The 18,053-nt window shown below is 44.9% G+C and overlaps 1 protein-coding gene across 2 annotated transcripts in view; it reads right to left on the minus strand.

Annotated features, from left to right (window-relative positions):
* Positions 1-17,187, minus strand: part of PACS2 (phosphofurin acidic cluster sorting protein 2) — a 131,271-nt gene extending 114,084 nt beyond the window's left edge. For both annotated transcript variants that reach the window (XM_059728261.1, XM_059728260.1), the window contains exon 1: positions 16,929-17,187. In XM_059728261.1, the coding sequence (XP_059584244.1) occupies positions 16,929-17,053 (125 nt within the window). In that variant the 5' untranslated portion in view covers positions 17,054-17,187. The remainder of the gene's footprint in view (positions 1-16,928) is intronic.
* Positions 17,188-18,053: the final 866 nt, after the last annotated feature.

The following is an 18,053-nucleotide window of genomic DNA, read 5'->3' on the forward strand; positions in this document are numbered from 1 at the left end:
GAGGGCCAACAATGCAGGGGAAGAGATTTAATCTACCCCGAGTTCTAGGTGGTACACAAATTTAAGTGCACACTTGGCCAACAGCTATAGAGGCCATGGAGTTCCATCTGCACGACAAGGCACATCTGCACAATGGAGATCTGCCACAGCACAATCTCACAGAAGAGTGTAAAATAACATCACTTCTCATTTTACTCCCAGTCTCTGCAAAGCCTAGGTCCAGCAATTTTTGAGTTAATATAAGCAAGCATATGGATTTTTGAGCACTTTTCAAACTAACGTAACAACTGTTAACTCTAGAGGACTGAAATATAATTAAAATATAATGTCTGGTTCTTTCTTAGCATCTGCACCAAGTTAGTTGATTTAAGCAAGTCTTGGTTTGGCTCAGATCAGCTTCATTGCTGATGCGTCAAGAAGGAACAGACTAAGCAAAGTCTTTGTCTCTCCAAGCCCTCTGAGAAAAGGCTGCACATGTGTTATTGTGTCCTAGTCAGATGCATGGCATAAAGGCATGTCATGCACTAGAACTGCTGCTCTGAAACAGGCATCTTTGTTGGGCAAAAAACACTCAGCATTTAAAGCCAGACTGGAAACAACTGGATCAGAAGAAAGAATAAAAGTAAGCCCGCTGGCCACCTTACAGACCAAAGCCACAGCAAAGACATTCAATGGGCTCCTATAAAAAGCTGTTTCTATACTTGGAGAGGCTGAAATGGGTAAAGGGGAAGAAGGGAGATCCTGACTCTCTACCTCTAACAGACAAACAGCAGCAAGGAAGATACAGTAGTTAGTCACACCTTGTGAATGCAAATATTTGGATTCACAAAGCAGAGTTTCAGCCTCAAAAGGGCTAAACATGTTCACATTAATGGGCCTGCTCTTCCCAAGACTGACAGGCCACCGCAGAAAGTAAGACCAGTAGTTCTCAAAGAGTTTCTGCCATTAGTGTCCATCAGCCAGGTCTCTAGGTGATTACACAGTTTTAAACAACCTAACAATTAGTAAGGTTCTGCTTTTGCCTGGTGAAGCCAGTGATGAGCCCTGAGTGTCTCCACATTAACATACATTACTGTAATCCAATTAATCCTACTATGAGAAGAGCCTTATGTTATCATAGTCAATTAGATTTAAGTTTCTTATCTCCATTAAAATCCATTTGGATGACAAATCCCCCAACCCTGCTTGAGAAAGTGTGTCATCTGGCTGATGGATAATGGCAACATGGACACCATATCTGAAGTCAGGAAAAAAAACACAGCAAGATTGGATAATTAACATTTGTGGTGGTTTGTAGGGAGGGGCACATATGGAAAAGTGAACCAGAAAGTGACTTACCAAAAGCCTGCTCTCCTCCCAACTGCTTCAAATTTTCCCTCAGACTCTCCCCTCAGAGCCTAGCTTTCCTATAGAAGTGTAATATTGCTACAGGAACACACCAGAAGCCCAGAGGAGTACCTCAATCCTGGAATTTTTACTGAAGCAAGGAAAAGACTGATGATAATTGAGAACCTGGCAATGCAGGGTAAGATGGCAGATGGCCATGAATTCCACAGGAAACACCCTCTCAAAAAGGTCAGTCATAAGAGTGGCAGAACTTGGCCTGGAGGAATTAGAAAGAGCTGCCAAGTTATGATGCAAACAGGCTGCCTTCCTGTGCAAGGTCAAAATGAGACTGGTGCAGAAGATACAGATTAAGGGTTATTAAAAAACATCGCTGCATTTTGTAGGAGTTCAGCCATCACTTTTTGTGGAGAAAACGGAGGTACTTGTTGCTTTCTGATAAATATATTATGCAATTAGTTTAAGAAACTAATTTAATATAACCATTAACTTCAGTTACCCCAGCATTTAGCACTAGAGAAAGGACAGCTCTAATGATGAAATAGCTGGTCTACATGCAGCGCAAGTGGCTCCCCACTCATGCCTTAAACCCAGTGGAAGAAGTTGCTGATAAGGGTAACAGGGATAATTCAGTTTCTGCGCATTTATTTGCCTTTGAGTCTGCCAAGAAATGGAAAACACAAACATCACACAGAAACCAACAGCTACTAAGTTGGACTGGCTTCAAATGCCTGAATAACTCTGTAGTACATTAGCAACACCTTAAGGCATCCCATCTTCCCAAACATCATCATAAGGAGGATCCCATTGATATGGTACATACAAAAACAGCTATGCCAAGAGAAACAAGGCTACAAGCAAAAGATATGCCAAAGTCAGTTAGCCTTTCAAATGCAGCATTCAGTTTCTCCTCAGCCCTGCTGGGCATATTCATGAACACAATTTTGTGAAATGATTAACAGGGACTGAACCCAGGACATGCATCTCTAACACTTGAACTGATGAAGAATCTACTGAATCTCTTACATACATTACTTGAGGTATATCTGTGACAGCACTCATTCACACATACCAGACCCTTAGACTAGCTACTTTGGGTACTGCTAGCAGTACAGAATTCAAAGCCACTGAGGAGAGGGCAAACACTTGGACTATTAGCTGATCCAGAGCTCTGTGCAATGACTGCTGCACTGTTAATGGCTCCCAAGCTAACCAGGGTATGGGCTACACAAGGTGCAGTTGCAGCAGTCACTACAATGTAAATATACTTAGGGTCAGATCCCATTCCATGTAGTAAGCACCTAAATGTGGTCTTAAGTCATAGTACCCAAGTCTCTGGAACTTGCTTCCATCCCCTGCCCCCCAAAATATATATGTATGTATAGCACCTACTTCTGTAACACACCATCATCTTTGCCTTAAGACTTGGGTGAAAAAACAGTAAGCAGGAGGGAGACCTACCCATCTTGTGCATTAAAGTCCCTGAGAAGTAGTTATCAAGGCAGAACAGGATCACATATGTGCCAAGTAAGGCTTTAAGGTTTAAAGTCAAGACCAGATACCTTTCTAAATGCTCTAAACATCAACCACAAGTTACTGGGATGGATGTAAGAAATAACCACCTGAAGTTCTCTGGCCAATGCCAGGGAGCTGGTCAAATGAGAATCCTTGTGGCCTTAATCTGTGAAATGCTAATAGAGTATACAGAGTCTGTGGGATAACAGGTCAGGAGAGGAGCCTAGTGCATTACTTTTCACTAGCTGGCATTGAAGTTCATCTGCCATTTTTCTCTGCCCCACTCACTTAGCTTGACAAGATCTCTCTGCAGCTTCTCACTATTGGCTTGGTACTTGACTACCCAGAATAATTTGGAAGCGAGACTTACTGCTCTATAGTTACCAGGATCACTTCAAAAACAAAAATAAAACAAACAAAAAATGTTCTTGAAGACCGGCGTTATGTTGGCAACCCACCAGGCCCCTGGCACGAGGGCACTTGTAACAACAGATGACCTACTGCTGCCAGCAGTTTTGCAACTTCACCTTTGAGCACCTTCAGAACTCTCACAAGTGCCATCCGGTTAGTACTTAGTATACTGATCTATTCTAAAACTTCCTTTGTTGTCACTTCAGTGTGGTCCAACTCTTCAGACCCATCTACCAGAAAGGATTGATCTGGCATGGGAATTTCCCCAATATCTCCTGTGGTAAACACCCATACAAATAATTCACTGATTCTCTAGCTCACTTCCTCTTCCTGATGCATTTTTAATTTTTTTTTATTATTAACTTTAGCATCTTTTGCTAGACAACGCTCACATTTTTTTGGCCCCCTTTATTTCACTTTTATACTTTACCTGCCAGAGTTTGTGAACTTTCCTGTTTTCCTCATTTGGGCATGCCTTCCATTTTTTTGAAGAATGCCTTCTTGCCCTGAATGGCCTCCTTAACTCTGCTGTTAAACCATACAGGGGTTTTTTACTGGTCTGCTTTGTACCCTTTTTGATTCGTCATATATACTTTTCCTGACCCTCTAATACGTTTGTTTGGTTTTTTTTAAACTTCCAAGCTGCCTTTAGGCTTTTTTGCATTTTTTACTGTCTCTTTAAATTTCTAACTTCCCTTCCTAAAGTTGTATATCAGCATGATGGACATTTTTAGCTTACTCTCTCCTGCTAGAATGTTAAGTGCAATTATATTATGGTTGCTATTAGAGAGTAGCTCACCACTGTATCTCTTGAACCAGGTCCGATGCGTTACTCAGGATTAAGTCCAGAATTGCTTCTCCTGCTGTGGGTTCCAAGATGAGTTGCTCTAGAACAGTCATTTATCACATCCAAAAAATGTTATTCCCACATCTCGCCCTGATGTGCTTATCCAGTCTATGTGGGGATAGTTGAAGTCTCCCCGTTATTATTGCTTGTCCCATTTTAGTAGCTTCTCTAATCTCCCCAGGCATCTCATATAATCACCTCCACTTCCCTGAGCAGGTGGTCAGTAGTACAATAGTACTATATTCTTTTTATTCAAGTACAGAATTTCTACCCACAGGAATTCTATGGTAGTTTCTCTTTCCTGTAAGATTTTTGTGCTGTTACTAGCTATACTATCCTCAACATACAGTGCCACTCTACCTGAATGCCTTAAGTTGTCATTCCTATATAGTTTATAATCTGTTAGAACAGTATCCCATTGATTACCATACTTCCATCAAGTCTCTGAGATACCTATTATTTCAAAGTCATCATTTAATACTAGGCATTCTAATTCACCCATCTTATTTTTTAGGTTCCTGGCCACCTGTGGCGGCAAAGCGCCCCCACAGGCAAGTGAGGGGGAGAAGAGGGGACCCACAGACCCTAGACCCCAAGAGCAAGCCCCCAGAAGGGCATACATACCGGCAGAGGGGCAGCGGGAAGAAGAGCTGCAGCAGCGGCTGCAGCAGCGCGAGCCGCCATTACGCCGGCTCTGGCAACAGCTGTTCCCCACGCGGCGAACAGCTGAGCCAATCCCAGAGGCCGGAGCGGCTGCTGCGGGAGGATTTAAAAGTGCCGGCAGGACAGGGAGAGAGAGAGAACCAGGGGGAGAGAGTACGGGTGCGCGGCCCGTGCTGCAGGCTCTCGCACGGAGCGTCGAGGACCCCGCCTGCGGGTCTCAAGCAGGCAGTGTAGGCAGGAGCGGGAAGCCTTTCGCCAGCAGCCAGGCGAGAGGCAGTCAGAGAGTGCACGCCGAGGCACTCTCTCTGCTGCGTCCTGAAGCGGCAGACGCACAGGAAGCAGGGGAGCGCCCTGCGGATGGGAGGAAAGGGGAGGCAGCAGAGGCCCCAGGAGGGGGCTGGAACCAGGGGAAGCACCCACCAGCTCCCCCTGGTCCGGAGGAGTATTATCTATAAGGGAGGAGAGAGGAGAAACCCCTCTCTGCAGGAGGGAGGACGACCGAGAACCGGGGAACCGGTCAGAGGCCATCATATTGGGCCTGGCAACATCTGGAAGACATCGCCCAGCGGCTGGCGTGTGGACGGGGTGTAGGGGAGGCGGAGCCCCGTGGATCACCGCGTCCGATAACCGTGAGTACCACCGCCTATCGGGAGGCCCCACCCAGGATAAAGAGCTCCACTGGAGACCCCTCCGAAGGTAATTGAGTACATCCAAGTCGTGGCAGGAGAGTTGAGGGGAGAGGCCACACCCCGATAGGCCAGACGGAGCGAGGCGCAGGCTCCACACCACCCTTTAAATTTTATCCTTGTTCAACTGCCTGTGAACTGCCTGTTACTGCTCACACCATTTCTTTGGAACTTTAGATGTGCTGACTTATCTGTACTATCATCTACAGTTATACTTTTTACTACCCTACTGTCTTCAAGAGAATATAGAATTTTTGCTAAGAAATTAGACAGTTGAGTTTGCCAAGAGGTTAGGCAATGGATTTGTACAGGATGGTTTGAATAAAGACGATCCTGCAGGGGACTGGACTAGATGATCTATGGAAGTCCCTTCCAGCCGTAGCCCAGATTCTGTGAATCTGAATGATATCCCTCCCACACCCCACCTTTTGGACTGCATCAACTCAACGTACATGCTGTTCTGCACCCATCAGCTTTTCCCCCCTGCCACTTAATTTTGTTTAAAGACTGCTCTAGAACCTTTTTACATTTTTAGTTCCAGTAGTCTGCTTCTGTTCTGGTTCAAAGGGTGCCTGTCTTTTCTGTACAAATTCCTCCCATCCCAAAAGGTTCCCCAGTTCCTGATAAACCTAAACTTCTCCTCCCTGCACAATCATCTCCATCCATGCACTGAAATGCTGGAGCTTTACCTATCTCTCTGGCCCTCAGAGAGAAACAGGAAGTATTTCAGAGAAAGCTACCGTGGAGGTCCAGGACTTTAGCCTCCTGCCTAGCAGTCTAAATTTAGCTTCCAGGACCTCTCTCCTACACTTCCTGTGTTGTTGGCACCCACATGGAGCAAAACCACCAGCTTCTCCTTGCCCCAAGAGTGACAAAGGGCATAGAAAATAGCTACATGTCAGTTGAAGGAAAGGAGATTTGAACATATGGCTTCCTGGCTTCTAGCCTGTTGTGTGTGCCCTTTTCCAAAGGGAAGCACTCCATAGAGGTTAGGGCTTCTCTAGTCCCACTTTAGATACACTGGAGGACATGGGATGGTCCTTTTCAGTTAGGAAAATTAGAATGGGGAACTTTGCAAAAGACGTGATGAACCAACAAAGGTATTCCATTAATTGACAGCCACCACAGTAGTACTTTAATTTTCCCATGCTCTAACGTGTTATTACAAAAAAGTTCCAGAACACTGAAGTTGGATAAATTTATACCACTGAAAACCAGTAAAGACTATTCAGGTCTCCCAAATCAGTCTCTCTGCTTAGTTCTGCTTCCTTTCACTGATGCCCCCTGCATCCATGTATGTCAGAGATCTTAGGACAATACTTTTCCTAAGCATGTGAAGGGCAAACGAGAACTTTTTTGTATAGTCTTCCCTAGAAAGAAGGTAGAATAGGATAGAGTTTTCTCCATATCTGGATAGTTTTCTCCAGACAGAGCAAACACTAGCTAACCAAACTCAGCCCATACTTGGCCCTTCCACACAAACCAAAGGATGTTGAAGGACACAAGACATTACATACTTTCATTTAACCCTAATGAAGCTTTACAATGCACTGAGGGACATACCAGATTCACAGCTCCCAAAAGCAATAGTGTAGCACAGGAAGCAAAGCCAAGGCATGGCTCTGTGTGAAAAGGCGCAGATGAGCTCATATGCCCCAAGAAAATGCAAGCAGGTATTAAAGCAGAGCAAAACATTCCCACATTCCTTGCTTATCTTCTTGACATACTTATATAGGCAGATGTTTCAGCAGCCCAGAAACCTCAAGTGTCATATACTTAGCTGTAAAATTTAAGAATACAGGCAATGGAAGCCATTATGATCTTCTAGTCAAGCCCCTCTACATGGAATTGCTGTCTTTTATGCAATTTCATGTCCTGTAGCTGTGGTGCAAATTGCCAAAACTCTCTACTAATCCTCGAGTCAAAACAGCTACCCACACCAAAGTGAGTGTGGGTGCATAAAAGAAGTGATAGCACAGAACTGTTTTGACATGGTGCAGACAGTGGCAGATGGCTAAGGATGAACCACATTTGCTTTGGCCCTAACGTCTGTTAACTTAAGGGAGCAGAGTTAAGGGTAAACAAGGGTTTAACTAGGGGAGATCTCATCGAGAGGTTCCAGAACAAAATGGCTGGAGGCAACAAGGAAGAAGAGAGCCTCCAACCCTTATAAGACTACTTCGAAGTTAGCGTAGGTGAAGGGACTCATATGTGTCAGGACCCAGGGCAGCTGGCCAGCAGCTCTCCCTGACTCCCACCCGGGCAGATAAGGGTCCGGGGCCTTAGAAGGCCGTCAGGCGGGTACTTGTGACGCTTGGAGTGGAATTAATTAGGCGGACGCTTATCGGTTGCAAAGCAAGATTATTTACTCACGCCATCAAGGTGGTGAATAGCGGAGGTCAGAGATACTTGGTTAGTTACAGCTTAAGGTTCGAAGGTCGGTCTGCATAAGAGTTTGTTGATCGGGCAGATAAACGGAGAAAAAAAGTCAGGCCGGCAGGTCGTTGATTTACGTCTGATAAGGTCGAGACGGGGGAGACTGACAAGCGATCAATTTGTCAGTTATTCTCACGCATACGTTCAGAGGTTTTTCAGGTGTGTGCGCGGAGGTCTCCCGTTCTTCACGGAAGTGAAGACAGGTTTTATTTGTGTAATAGCCAATTGCTTTTTGCCATGTCATAAATTTAATTAGAATCGCCAATTATCTAGCAGTCTTCGCTAGGGTGTTATCTCACAGGGTTACTCCCTGTTTTCTCTGACCAGTTATAATGATTTATGTACAGCACAGAAGGCTAAGTTCTATTTCATGTTAGTGTCGCAGTTATCAATTTCTTTTTGACGTGCGCAGCAAAAAAACGGTTACTATCATTATTGTTAACCCTTAGTTAACCTAGTGCAGAAAAAAACTGTTTTGAATGGTTTTACTTGTTTGTGACATGGGCACTACTAAATTTGGTTGTGACAATATGCACAGGTGACAGATGTCAAGTGGTCTGTTCACCTGAAATGGTAAGCTATTCCTCATTCCCAGTGCCAAAGCTAGGTACTGGTGATATGTTGCTGTCCCCAAGCTCCCAGTATAGACCTAGGTTGCTGTACCTTGGGCCATCAGGCATAAGTTCAACATGTCTCCCCTTATCACAGCATTGATTCTGCAATCCAAGACTCTTGCACCTCTTTCTCCAACACTATTTTATACACTCTGCCCACAGTTTAGTCAGCATACCCATCTTTACTCCAATTGTCCTATGCATTTGTTGTGGTGCTTAAACTTCGTAATTATGATCAGCTATCAGAAGACATAACTTTATAATCTTTTAAATAAAAAAAATACAATGTGGTAAATTAAGGAAACAAGGAAGGGAAGAGTAAACCTGAAACTTAACGTTGGTGAGGTGCTCAACTGAGGCATCTTTTACCCCAAAACATGGGCACTTAAATACTTAAGTGTTGAAGTTTTAGAATACTCTTCAGAAAAGACTGACCAGAGTGAAGGAAGATCATAATTAATTCCTCCCCAAAACAAGCAACTGAAATGAACAGTTAATTGTTTTGTGCTATTTAGCAAAATCCAGAAAAGAAAATGGTGACGAAAGATGAATTATGGAAACTAAATGTAGCTCACAATCAAGTAATAAAATCAAGATATATTGAACATACTAATATCTGTTTTCATAGCTGCTCTATTGCTGATGTTAGTGAAATCTGGTAATAATATTGAGAGATGCTACAGAAGAAACACCCAAAAGAGCTGAATGGCAGGTAGCAGAGGGGCAAAACACACATTTGTTGAGTCCCATTTTCCTGATACTTTTTTGAATCCAAGATGAGCAAGATCTTTAACTGCCAAAGACCATAATACATGCATAATGTGGACATCTAAAAATTACCTGGCCATACCAACTATAATAAATGTCATGGCTTAAGGTGAAACACTCAATGACTCCAGTGGTGATGCCAGTTTTAAAGCAAGCCTTATTACTGCACTGGTAGAAGTCTGAAACTGCTGTTTGTTCAGGTACTAAACCACCGACCAGAAGGCTACAGCAGCTCTCTTCTGCAAAAATGAGGCAAAGGGGATGAGATCTATTGGTTCTGAAAGCCTGAAGGACATGGCAACCAGAAATAATACATTCACTAGTTACAAATAGTATTTCCTCTAGGACAGGAATTTTAAATACAGAATGTCTTGATAAAATTTGTGCATCTAGAATGCTTAAAGTACTTTTATTTAGCCATTATTTTTGAGTGCCATTTTGTGACCTTAATAGAATTCCACTTTATACAGAAATGCCTCTTTGACATTACAATAGTTAAAAGTGATCCATATAAAAAAAATCCATCATTCATGATGTTCCAACATAAAATAAATATTGAGCATCTAAACTGAATGTTGTGATAACCGCCCAAATGTGTATAAATACAGTAAAACCCCCTGATAAGCAGAGTACTAGATGCAATGTAAAAGCTATTTAGTTCCAAACCAACAGTTTAATTAGTACACCTTTTAGGAAAATAAAAAGGCACAAATTAGCCACAAGTTTGTTTATTTAAAGGTTTCCTTCTTGCTGTTTTAAGCCACCATTTTAATTGCTTTGATTAACATATTATCTTCTTATCCAACTCATCTCTTGTAGAAGCTTTTGTGGCTTTCCTTGCATTTCAAAACCTACACACTAGAGATAATCTGAGTTGAGAAAAGTTCGTATTTGGCTTTTCTTACCACAATGGTTTAGAACAGACGTTCAAAAAACTTTTTGGAGTGGCAAGTTGAAAAAAAACAAAAACAAAAAAACACACAGCTCACCTGGAAGGAAGATGGCTGCTTGCAATCCAGTCACTACTGTCAAACTACAATCATTTTTCCCATCATGAAATTACTGCCAGTGTCCTGGATTCCCAGGCCATAGCCTGTCTGCAGGCCATAGTTTTCTGACCCCCACTAGAGCTGCTCTAACATACTGTGGCAGGTTCCAGGCTGAGCTGGTATCTTTTCTGAATGAACTAAAGCAAAATTCACAATTCTTTCCTCAACACAGGAGGGATTTGCACCATTTTTGTACAAAAATGTTAATTTAGTCACACTGTGACTTCAAGCAAGCTTAGTTAATTGTCAATCCTAGGGCTTTAGTTAATTGGTAGTTTAGGTAATCCTAGGGTTTAGTTAATTGTCAATCCTAGGGCACAAAGAAGATGCTGCAAATTTAGCCCCTAGTTTTACTTTGCAGCACACTAACTCCCTGTGCAGACATGCTTACATGTAATAAGCAAAAGGCAGCTCATTCCACCTTCAAAGTGCAGAGCAAATGGTACACTGCAAATCCATACCCTAGTTTACATCACAGTATCCTCCCCATGTAGACAAGCTTTTATTCTAGTTAGAAGTCTACTCTGCTTGGTATTTCCCCTACCAAAAAGGGTAAACTGAAAAAGGAAAGTTAATATTTGAAGTGCTAGGGTACTACAGGGATAAATAGATAAATATACATTTTTAACAGTTTTCTTTTGAGCTCTACTCACTAGGTTTCCCTGCTTTCTCCCAGTTGCACACAAATCACACTTGCTCAATAAAGCAATACACCCCTGTAAAAGCATGTTACAAGTCAGGAGACCAAAACAAGTGCTTTCAACCACCCTAGAAATTAATCAATAACCTAATGCAAATCTCATTACAGAAGAAAGCATTAAATATTCCGCATTTCTCATCTTACTGACCACTTAAAAAAAAAGAGCTTCTAATGGACCAGCTTCTTAATCACTCCCCTAACCCTCCCACTTCTAGGGTCTTAGGCTGTTTTCTCAAAATGGAATAGTACCATGTTCTCCTGTATTAGCGTAGCTGCCTCACTCTTGAGCTTCAAGAGAGTTTTCAAAACAGAGTTTCCAGTGTTCAGATTGAAGGCCCGATGGAAACTCAGTAAAAAATAGATAAGGGACATTCCCAATTGTAAGCTAAGAATCCTCCCCCCAGCTTCAAATCTAGCATCCAGGTCACTGTAATTTAACATGCACACACAATCCACAAAATCTTTGCTTTGTTCTTTTCTCCTGATATTTAAAAAAAATGCTTTGGTAGGAATTGGCCATAAGTCATAACACATCCTTCTACTGGATAGCTCATTGCAGAAAAATTAGAACAATAGGAAAGAATCAGATACACCTTCCCCCTTCTGCAATTTATTGGTTAGACTTGGTCAAGATAGTAGTTTCAGTCACATGATTGGGAAGATGAAAAAAAAGGATTCTAATTTTTAGAGATGTTGAGTACTCAACTTCAATTTAAGCCTAGGGGAATTACAGATGCTCAGTGCTTGGGGGGGGGGGGGGGGGGGGGGGGGCGGGGGCAGGAAATCGGAAGACCTCTTGCACATCAAAGAGAAAACAGTGCCTGGCACTGACAGATGTTTGGGAAGACAGAGATCTAACAGAGTGCTAAAATCCAAAAAGCCTACATAGTTTGGCCATAGTCGTAGCATATGGTTTTGATAGAGTGATATCAAACAGCCTGTCCTGTATGACTGAAGTATTATGTTTGCTAGTGCCAGAGGAGTGCTTTTATACATACAGTAACAACTGACCACAAAGTACTTAAGAAGCAATTGACATCAATAGAAGAACAAGCACATAAAAACATCAAAGACTGGCAAAAATTTGTAACACTCTCTCTCCCTGCACACAGCATGCTCCCTTCCACCTAATGCAAAAACAGCCAAACATTAAGACACTAAGACTTAACTGAAGAGTGGTATGACTCTACCACTGTTTTTCTACATGCTGCATGTAGTCTCTTTTTAAAAAGTCATCTATAGACTTCCATTTTCAAATAGGCCACAGAAATTGGCTGGACTTAAAGTAAATCAAAACCCCCTTCTCTCCCCCTGAAGAGGAATAACTTAAATAATCCACCACAATGTCTGATAAGGACCCATCAACTGGATAAGGCGTAAAGCATTCCACTCAGTCAACTCTCAAAGTACAAGTCCACCCACAAGGTGAGGCTTCACATTGGCTACACAATGCCATTCACTAAATGAGCCAGTCGCCCTTCATTTCCTTTACTGGCGAGCTCTTGTCCACAGGAGCATTCCAAAATATGTCACATTCCCCCGTGTGTGCGTGTTAAAAATCTGCAGGCACTTTGCCCTTGCTTACGTATTCCAGTAAAGCAGGCCCAGGGCGATCCAATCATGGCTCCCACCCCACCACTCCAGGTTTCATGCCATTAGGGCAGGAATGTTTCTGAAATGGAAACAAGTGCCTGGAGAGATTTATCATGCTATGCTAACTTTTAAAAAGGGGAAGGAAGCGCTCCCTCCCAGATCAAGGACCTTCCTTATATACCACCCATCCTCTGACCTTCTGCTGAATTCACACATCTCCGCTGTGAAGACTCTTAAAAAGCCAACAGAAGTCCAAAGAGAATATGCAAGCAATGGAAAACAGCCTTGAGGAAAATAAGGCAATTCCACAATAGCTGACCACATGCCAATCCTGTTTCCTCCCTACCTTGCTTTTGTGTATTAAAGTCATATTCTTGAAAAGCAAACTCGTTTTCACATGCACAGAGCACTGTTTCAAATACCACTCTCTAATCTGACTATAACAGGTTCCAAATTTATACCTGAACCCCTGGAAGGAGCATCTGGGATATGAAAAGGGATATGTTCAACACAGACTTCAGGCATTTGTTTTAAATGACCCCTTTTACATATAGTAAGATGCCTTCTTGCTTTTTTGTATAGGTCTGAACATAATATACATTAGACTGAGGCAGAGGTAAGAGTCAGGAAAAGCACAAATGAAGAGTCATTAGAAGTTGTTTGCCCAAAGTCACCAGAGCAAACTAAATGTGTGTATTGCTGCCATTTGGCTTACAATCTATAGCATTATTTACACGTGCTGTATGGCCAGACTTGTCTCAGTAGAAGTCTTAATTTCAGCAATTTCTGACCTTAATTTTAGTTGTGCCTACTCAATGTTTTGTTAACCTACAGCATTTTGCAAACCTGCCAAGTATCCAGTCCTGACATGCAGAAGAACTATTGCACCTCCTAGAATGAACAGTCTGTGGCCAGCTGGGCTTTAGGGAGACCTGGCATGTGCAGTTCAGCCCAGTCACTAGAGGCCCCTGTCATACCATGGGAGTGGGTAACTGAGCAGTCACACCACTGCTCACACTGTTGGACCCAAGAATGGAAGAGTGGCATGAAAAGCAGGCAAACGGTGCCAGCAAAAGGTGAGGGGGACCCACAGTATCATGCCTAAATACCCTTGTCCAGCAAGCAAACACTTGACAGCATCTCAGCTGCTGCCAGCCCACAGACAACTCAGACTCACAAAGCAACATCCAGCCACTCTCAAAGCCCATCTTCCCCCAAAGTCATACCCCCCTAAAAAAATTCAGGTTTTTTTCCACTAGCTTCCAGCTTCCTCTATTCATTTTCAACAACCCCTAACCACTGCTAATCTGCACCTCTCCAGAAGCAACCCACTTCCCAGGAACATTTCCACAGCACCTACAGCTCCCAAGTTCTGAGAGCTTTGCGGTATTCCCATCACAGCTTGAAGCAGGATATGTTGACCTTAACACTGCGCTTTATGGTCATATACATAAAATTGCTTGTTTGCAAATGTGTAATGAGCTAGTTTTCATATTTGCAAGTATCAGCATAAAATGTTACACAAAATAGGAAAATACTTGGCAACCACTGGTTTCCATTTTATTACACACAAATAAATAAAAAACTGTAGTCATTGTTGAAATAACCCCACTTATATTTCTGGTAATTGGAATGGGATATAGTTGATTCCTAATGTCTTTATTATGGCTTTTGTTTGACTGAAGACTTTTCTACAAGGGTGAGTTATCAGAGAATAACAAACACCAACATATAGCAATAAAATACAGCTGATATTTGCAGGTACACTTTTTCTAGAAGTTCGGGGCTTATCCATTCTTCAAAGCTACAATGCAATGAGCAAAGGTGAGAATTTTAAGGAGAATAGTTATTCTGTGCTGAGTGCTTTCTTGCAAATTAGCATAATCCACATTGTTACTGATTAAACTAAAAATGATACTCTTAGCATGGCATAAGAGCATCCATATAGAAAACTACCAGAGAACAGGTGTCCATGTAAATATTTCAGGCTATTTCTCCTATGTATGGAAATCCTTATGAAGTCTGCAGACTGCAAGCAGAATTAGAGGTACAGTCTTTATAATTGTGAGATCTACCATTTTTTTCCTGCTGCCACAGCCTTTCTGCTCCCAACATTAAAGTAGCTTTACTTTGGACAATTTAGCTCTTCACACTGGGACAACATAGTTGTGATCCACATATGCAAACAGCCAGAAAAACAACCAGCGAACAGTTGTGCCCAAGTATCAAACTATTTTGAGGTCACAAAAGGTACAGTTTTCCAGAGTTTTGCTAAAATACAGATATGCTTAGTAGTGATCTGCAAGACTTCATGCCTACCTTAATTTTGCTGTTTGTTTCCTCCCAACTGTAAAACAGTGGCACTTCGAAGACCCAGCAATGTTACATTTCTATTCTCAGTCTTTTCTGTCATAGTTGGGAGGGAGGGGGATGGGGAGGTGGTGAGGGGGAATTTTACAAGAACAGCAGGAAAAAGGGTTTCTTTCTTTTTCACAAAGATATCTTGTTCAAGCATGTTATGTCTACTTGACTCTAATCGGGTACCAACCATAGAAATATCAAAATGAGAACATTTTTTCTTTTGATGAAGAGAAAAAAAAATTAGTGAAAACAGATTTTCAGCCTAAAGAGCCTGGACACCTGCTGCAATGCATACGCACACAAGAGAGACAAGATGCTGACGTATCATCTCCCAACTGGTGGGACCGGCTTATTTCAGGAAGGGGATGTACAGAGAGTAAGAGACAGGATCAGTGTTGCTGGGGAATGCCACAGCAGCATCCAGAGCCACAACAGTTCTCCCACTCACACACACTGCAACTATTGGGTTGGGAGCATATGGACACGGATGAGAGCCTGGGGAGTAAGGCAGGCCAGAGAGACTCAAGCTCCCAATACTGCCAACTTTCACAGTCTTCCATGGTCTCCTCCTCCCTTGTGACATCCTTGCTCTAAACTGAAGTACTGACTATTATTACTACACAAAACTTGCTTTGATGTCTTATGATCATGAAAACCCCAGGCAGAAGCCCATAAGGGTTAGAGAAGAGTGAAAGAGACCCTCAGCTTGGACCAAAGCCCAAGTAGTCAGTGACAGCAGTGAGACAGCAAAGTGTCCTACTACTCAGCTAGACTCCCTCACACCCCTTTCTCTCCATCACCCCACCGCACAAACTCATAACCTCCCACAGCTTATACTGTCCCGATGCCCCATCCTATTATACTTCTAAACACGGGCACACATGGACACATACATGCATCACAACAGGTGAACACATGTACTATAGACTACGCCACCTACATGCCTAGCCTCAGGACTGAAGAAAAGGTTTTGCATTCCCACAAGCATGCATTTACCTCAACTCAGTGTGAACAATATTCATTAGCTACAAGAACAGCCTGAGCTTTTTGCATCTCATGAAGGATGGCTGCCTTGTTTTTCAGGGTGCCTTTGACCTCTAATAGCAGCCCTGAAATTGGTAGGGGGTAGTTGGTTCAAGGCTGCTTCAGAAACCTTGATATGGATGGCTCCTAGTCAGCATCACTAATTGAGCAGCATAATCATAGAGTACCCTTACCTTACAAGCTAGATGGTGGGGTGAAAGAGGTCCTACGCTCCTAAGGAGATTGATGCACTTAACCCCTAAGCCAGTGGCTTTCAACCTTTTTAGACTTGGGAGCCACCCCTCCCAGGCAGGCCAGCTCAAGGGCCCCCCCTGGGAAAACATCATCTCTTCTCTTGCTTTCGATTGAGAAAAATAAGAGCAATTCTTCCTGCTCTGAAGGCTCAGAAAGCCCGCAGCGGGGCAGAATATTTTAACCCCACAAATTCCCATGAGAAAACTCATCTCCTGGAGGTTGCGTGCCGGGGGGCACGAGCACAGCGTGGCACCCCCTGGCACCTGGGAGAGCACCTCGAGGCACCCTGCGGGGCGGCAGCACCCTGCCGGGGACAGCACCCTGGGCAGACGACTCAAGTTCGTTGCAAGAGGTGAGAGACGATGCTCCTGGGACCTGGCGCACGGGCTGGACATGGCCGAGGGGAGGTTTCCACCGCACCCGTGACCCAAAGAGACCCTTCCACGTCCAGCACGTCCTGGGGCCCTGCCTGAAGCACGCGGGGAATTCCTCGGCTCGCCGCCCGCCCCACATGCGGCCCGGCCCGGCCCTGGCAGAGCCGCAGCCGCGGGGCCCGCGCGACACCCGCCGCTGCGACTGCGACACGTCCCGGGGCGCTGCCAGGCCCGGCCCGGCCCTGCCCTGCCGCTCGCGGGCGGCCCTGGGCGCGCAGCCGAGACTCACCGCGGGACGCAGCTGGGGCTGGAGCCGTCGATCTCCCAGGTGGCGAAGAGGTTCATGGGCACGGGGCGGCTCAGAGCTCCAGCGCCGCCGCCGGGGAAGCTGAGGCGGCCCCGCTCCGACGCCATGGCCGCGGCCGCCTGCGTCCCGCCGCGGAGCCGGCACCGGAGGGCAGCGCGGCCCCCACCCGCCGCCGCCGCCGCCGCCGCCGCCGCCACGAACACAGCACAGCGCTGTGCTGCGCCAAGCCGAGCCGAGCCGCGCCGCGCCGCGCCGCGCCGGCAGCGTCACATGGCGGCTGGGGCGTGGCTTACGTGGGGAGGGGCCAGCCTGGGCAGGGGGCGGGGGTCCCACCGGGGGGGCGGGGCCAGGGGAGGGGCCTGAGACAAGGGCAGGGATAGGGGGAGGCTGCGGCGGGGGTGGGGCTTAGAGGAACAGCGGGTTGTGGAGCGGGGACAGGTGCTGCGGCGGGCGGGGGGGACTGTTGCCGGGTGTGCCGTAATTATCGTATTTGTACGGGCATTTCAACCCTTGTCCGAGCAATAGTAGTAAGCGTGCTCAAAGCGTGTTTCGAGGAGACGGCAGACGGCAAACCCGGGTCACTTCCAGGGCGTCTCGGGCCTGTCAGCACCGTCTCAGCGCTGCTGGCTCCAGAGAAGTCCGTGCTCCAGCTGTGATGATGACCCAGTTCTCCCTCCCTCGCTGGGAATTACTCTGAGCGATGGAAGGCAAAGAAGATGAAAACTTATTTGCATATTTGTCAGTGTACAATAGCTTTTCTACACATAGGATAATTGTGAGCTTCTAGTGTAAGTTCGTATTTAAGACCTGATGATGCTGGGAAGAGGCCGGGCTATGATGAGAAGGTGGCCCAGAAGAGGCTCAGGTCCTTGTGCCTCTCTCCCAGGCACCTGTCTCTGCTCCTCCCTCACCCGCTGGGCCCAGCCATTTCAAGAGCGTTGCTTGTTGACCATGCAAGCCTCCAGGACAGAAGGCTTTCTCACTGCTTGAGCCTCAACGGTCTCAGCTGCCCCAAAATTTAAAAAGGAAAAAAAAAATAATTTCGGCTGCACCGAGTTCCCCTTCCTCACAGACACCCCGAGTGGTCCAACTAAAGCACGGGCCTAT

This window comes from Alligator mississippiensis, chromosome 5 (assembly GCF_030867095.1).
Source record: "Alligator mississippiensis isolate rAllMis1 chromosome 5, rAllMis1, whole genome shotgun sequence".
NCBI lineage: Eukaryota > Metazoa > Chordata > Crocodylia > Alligatoridae > Alligator > Alligator mississippiensis.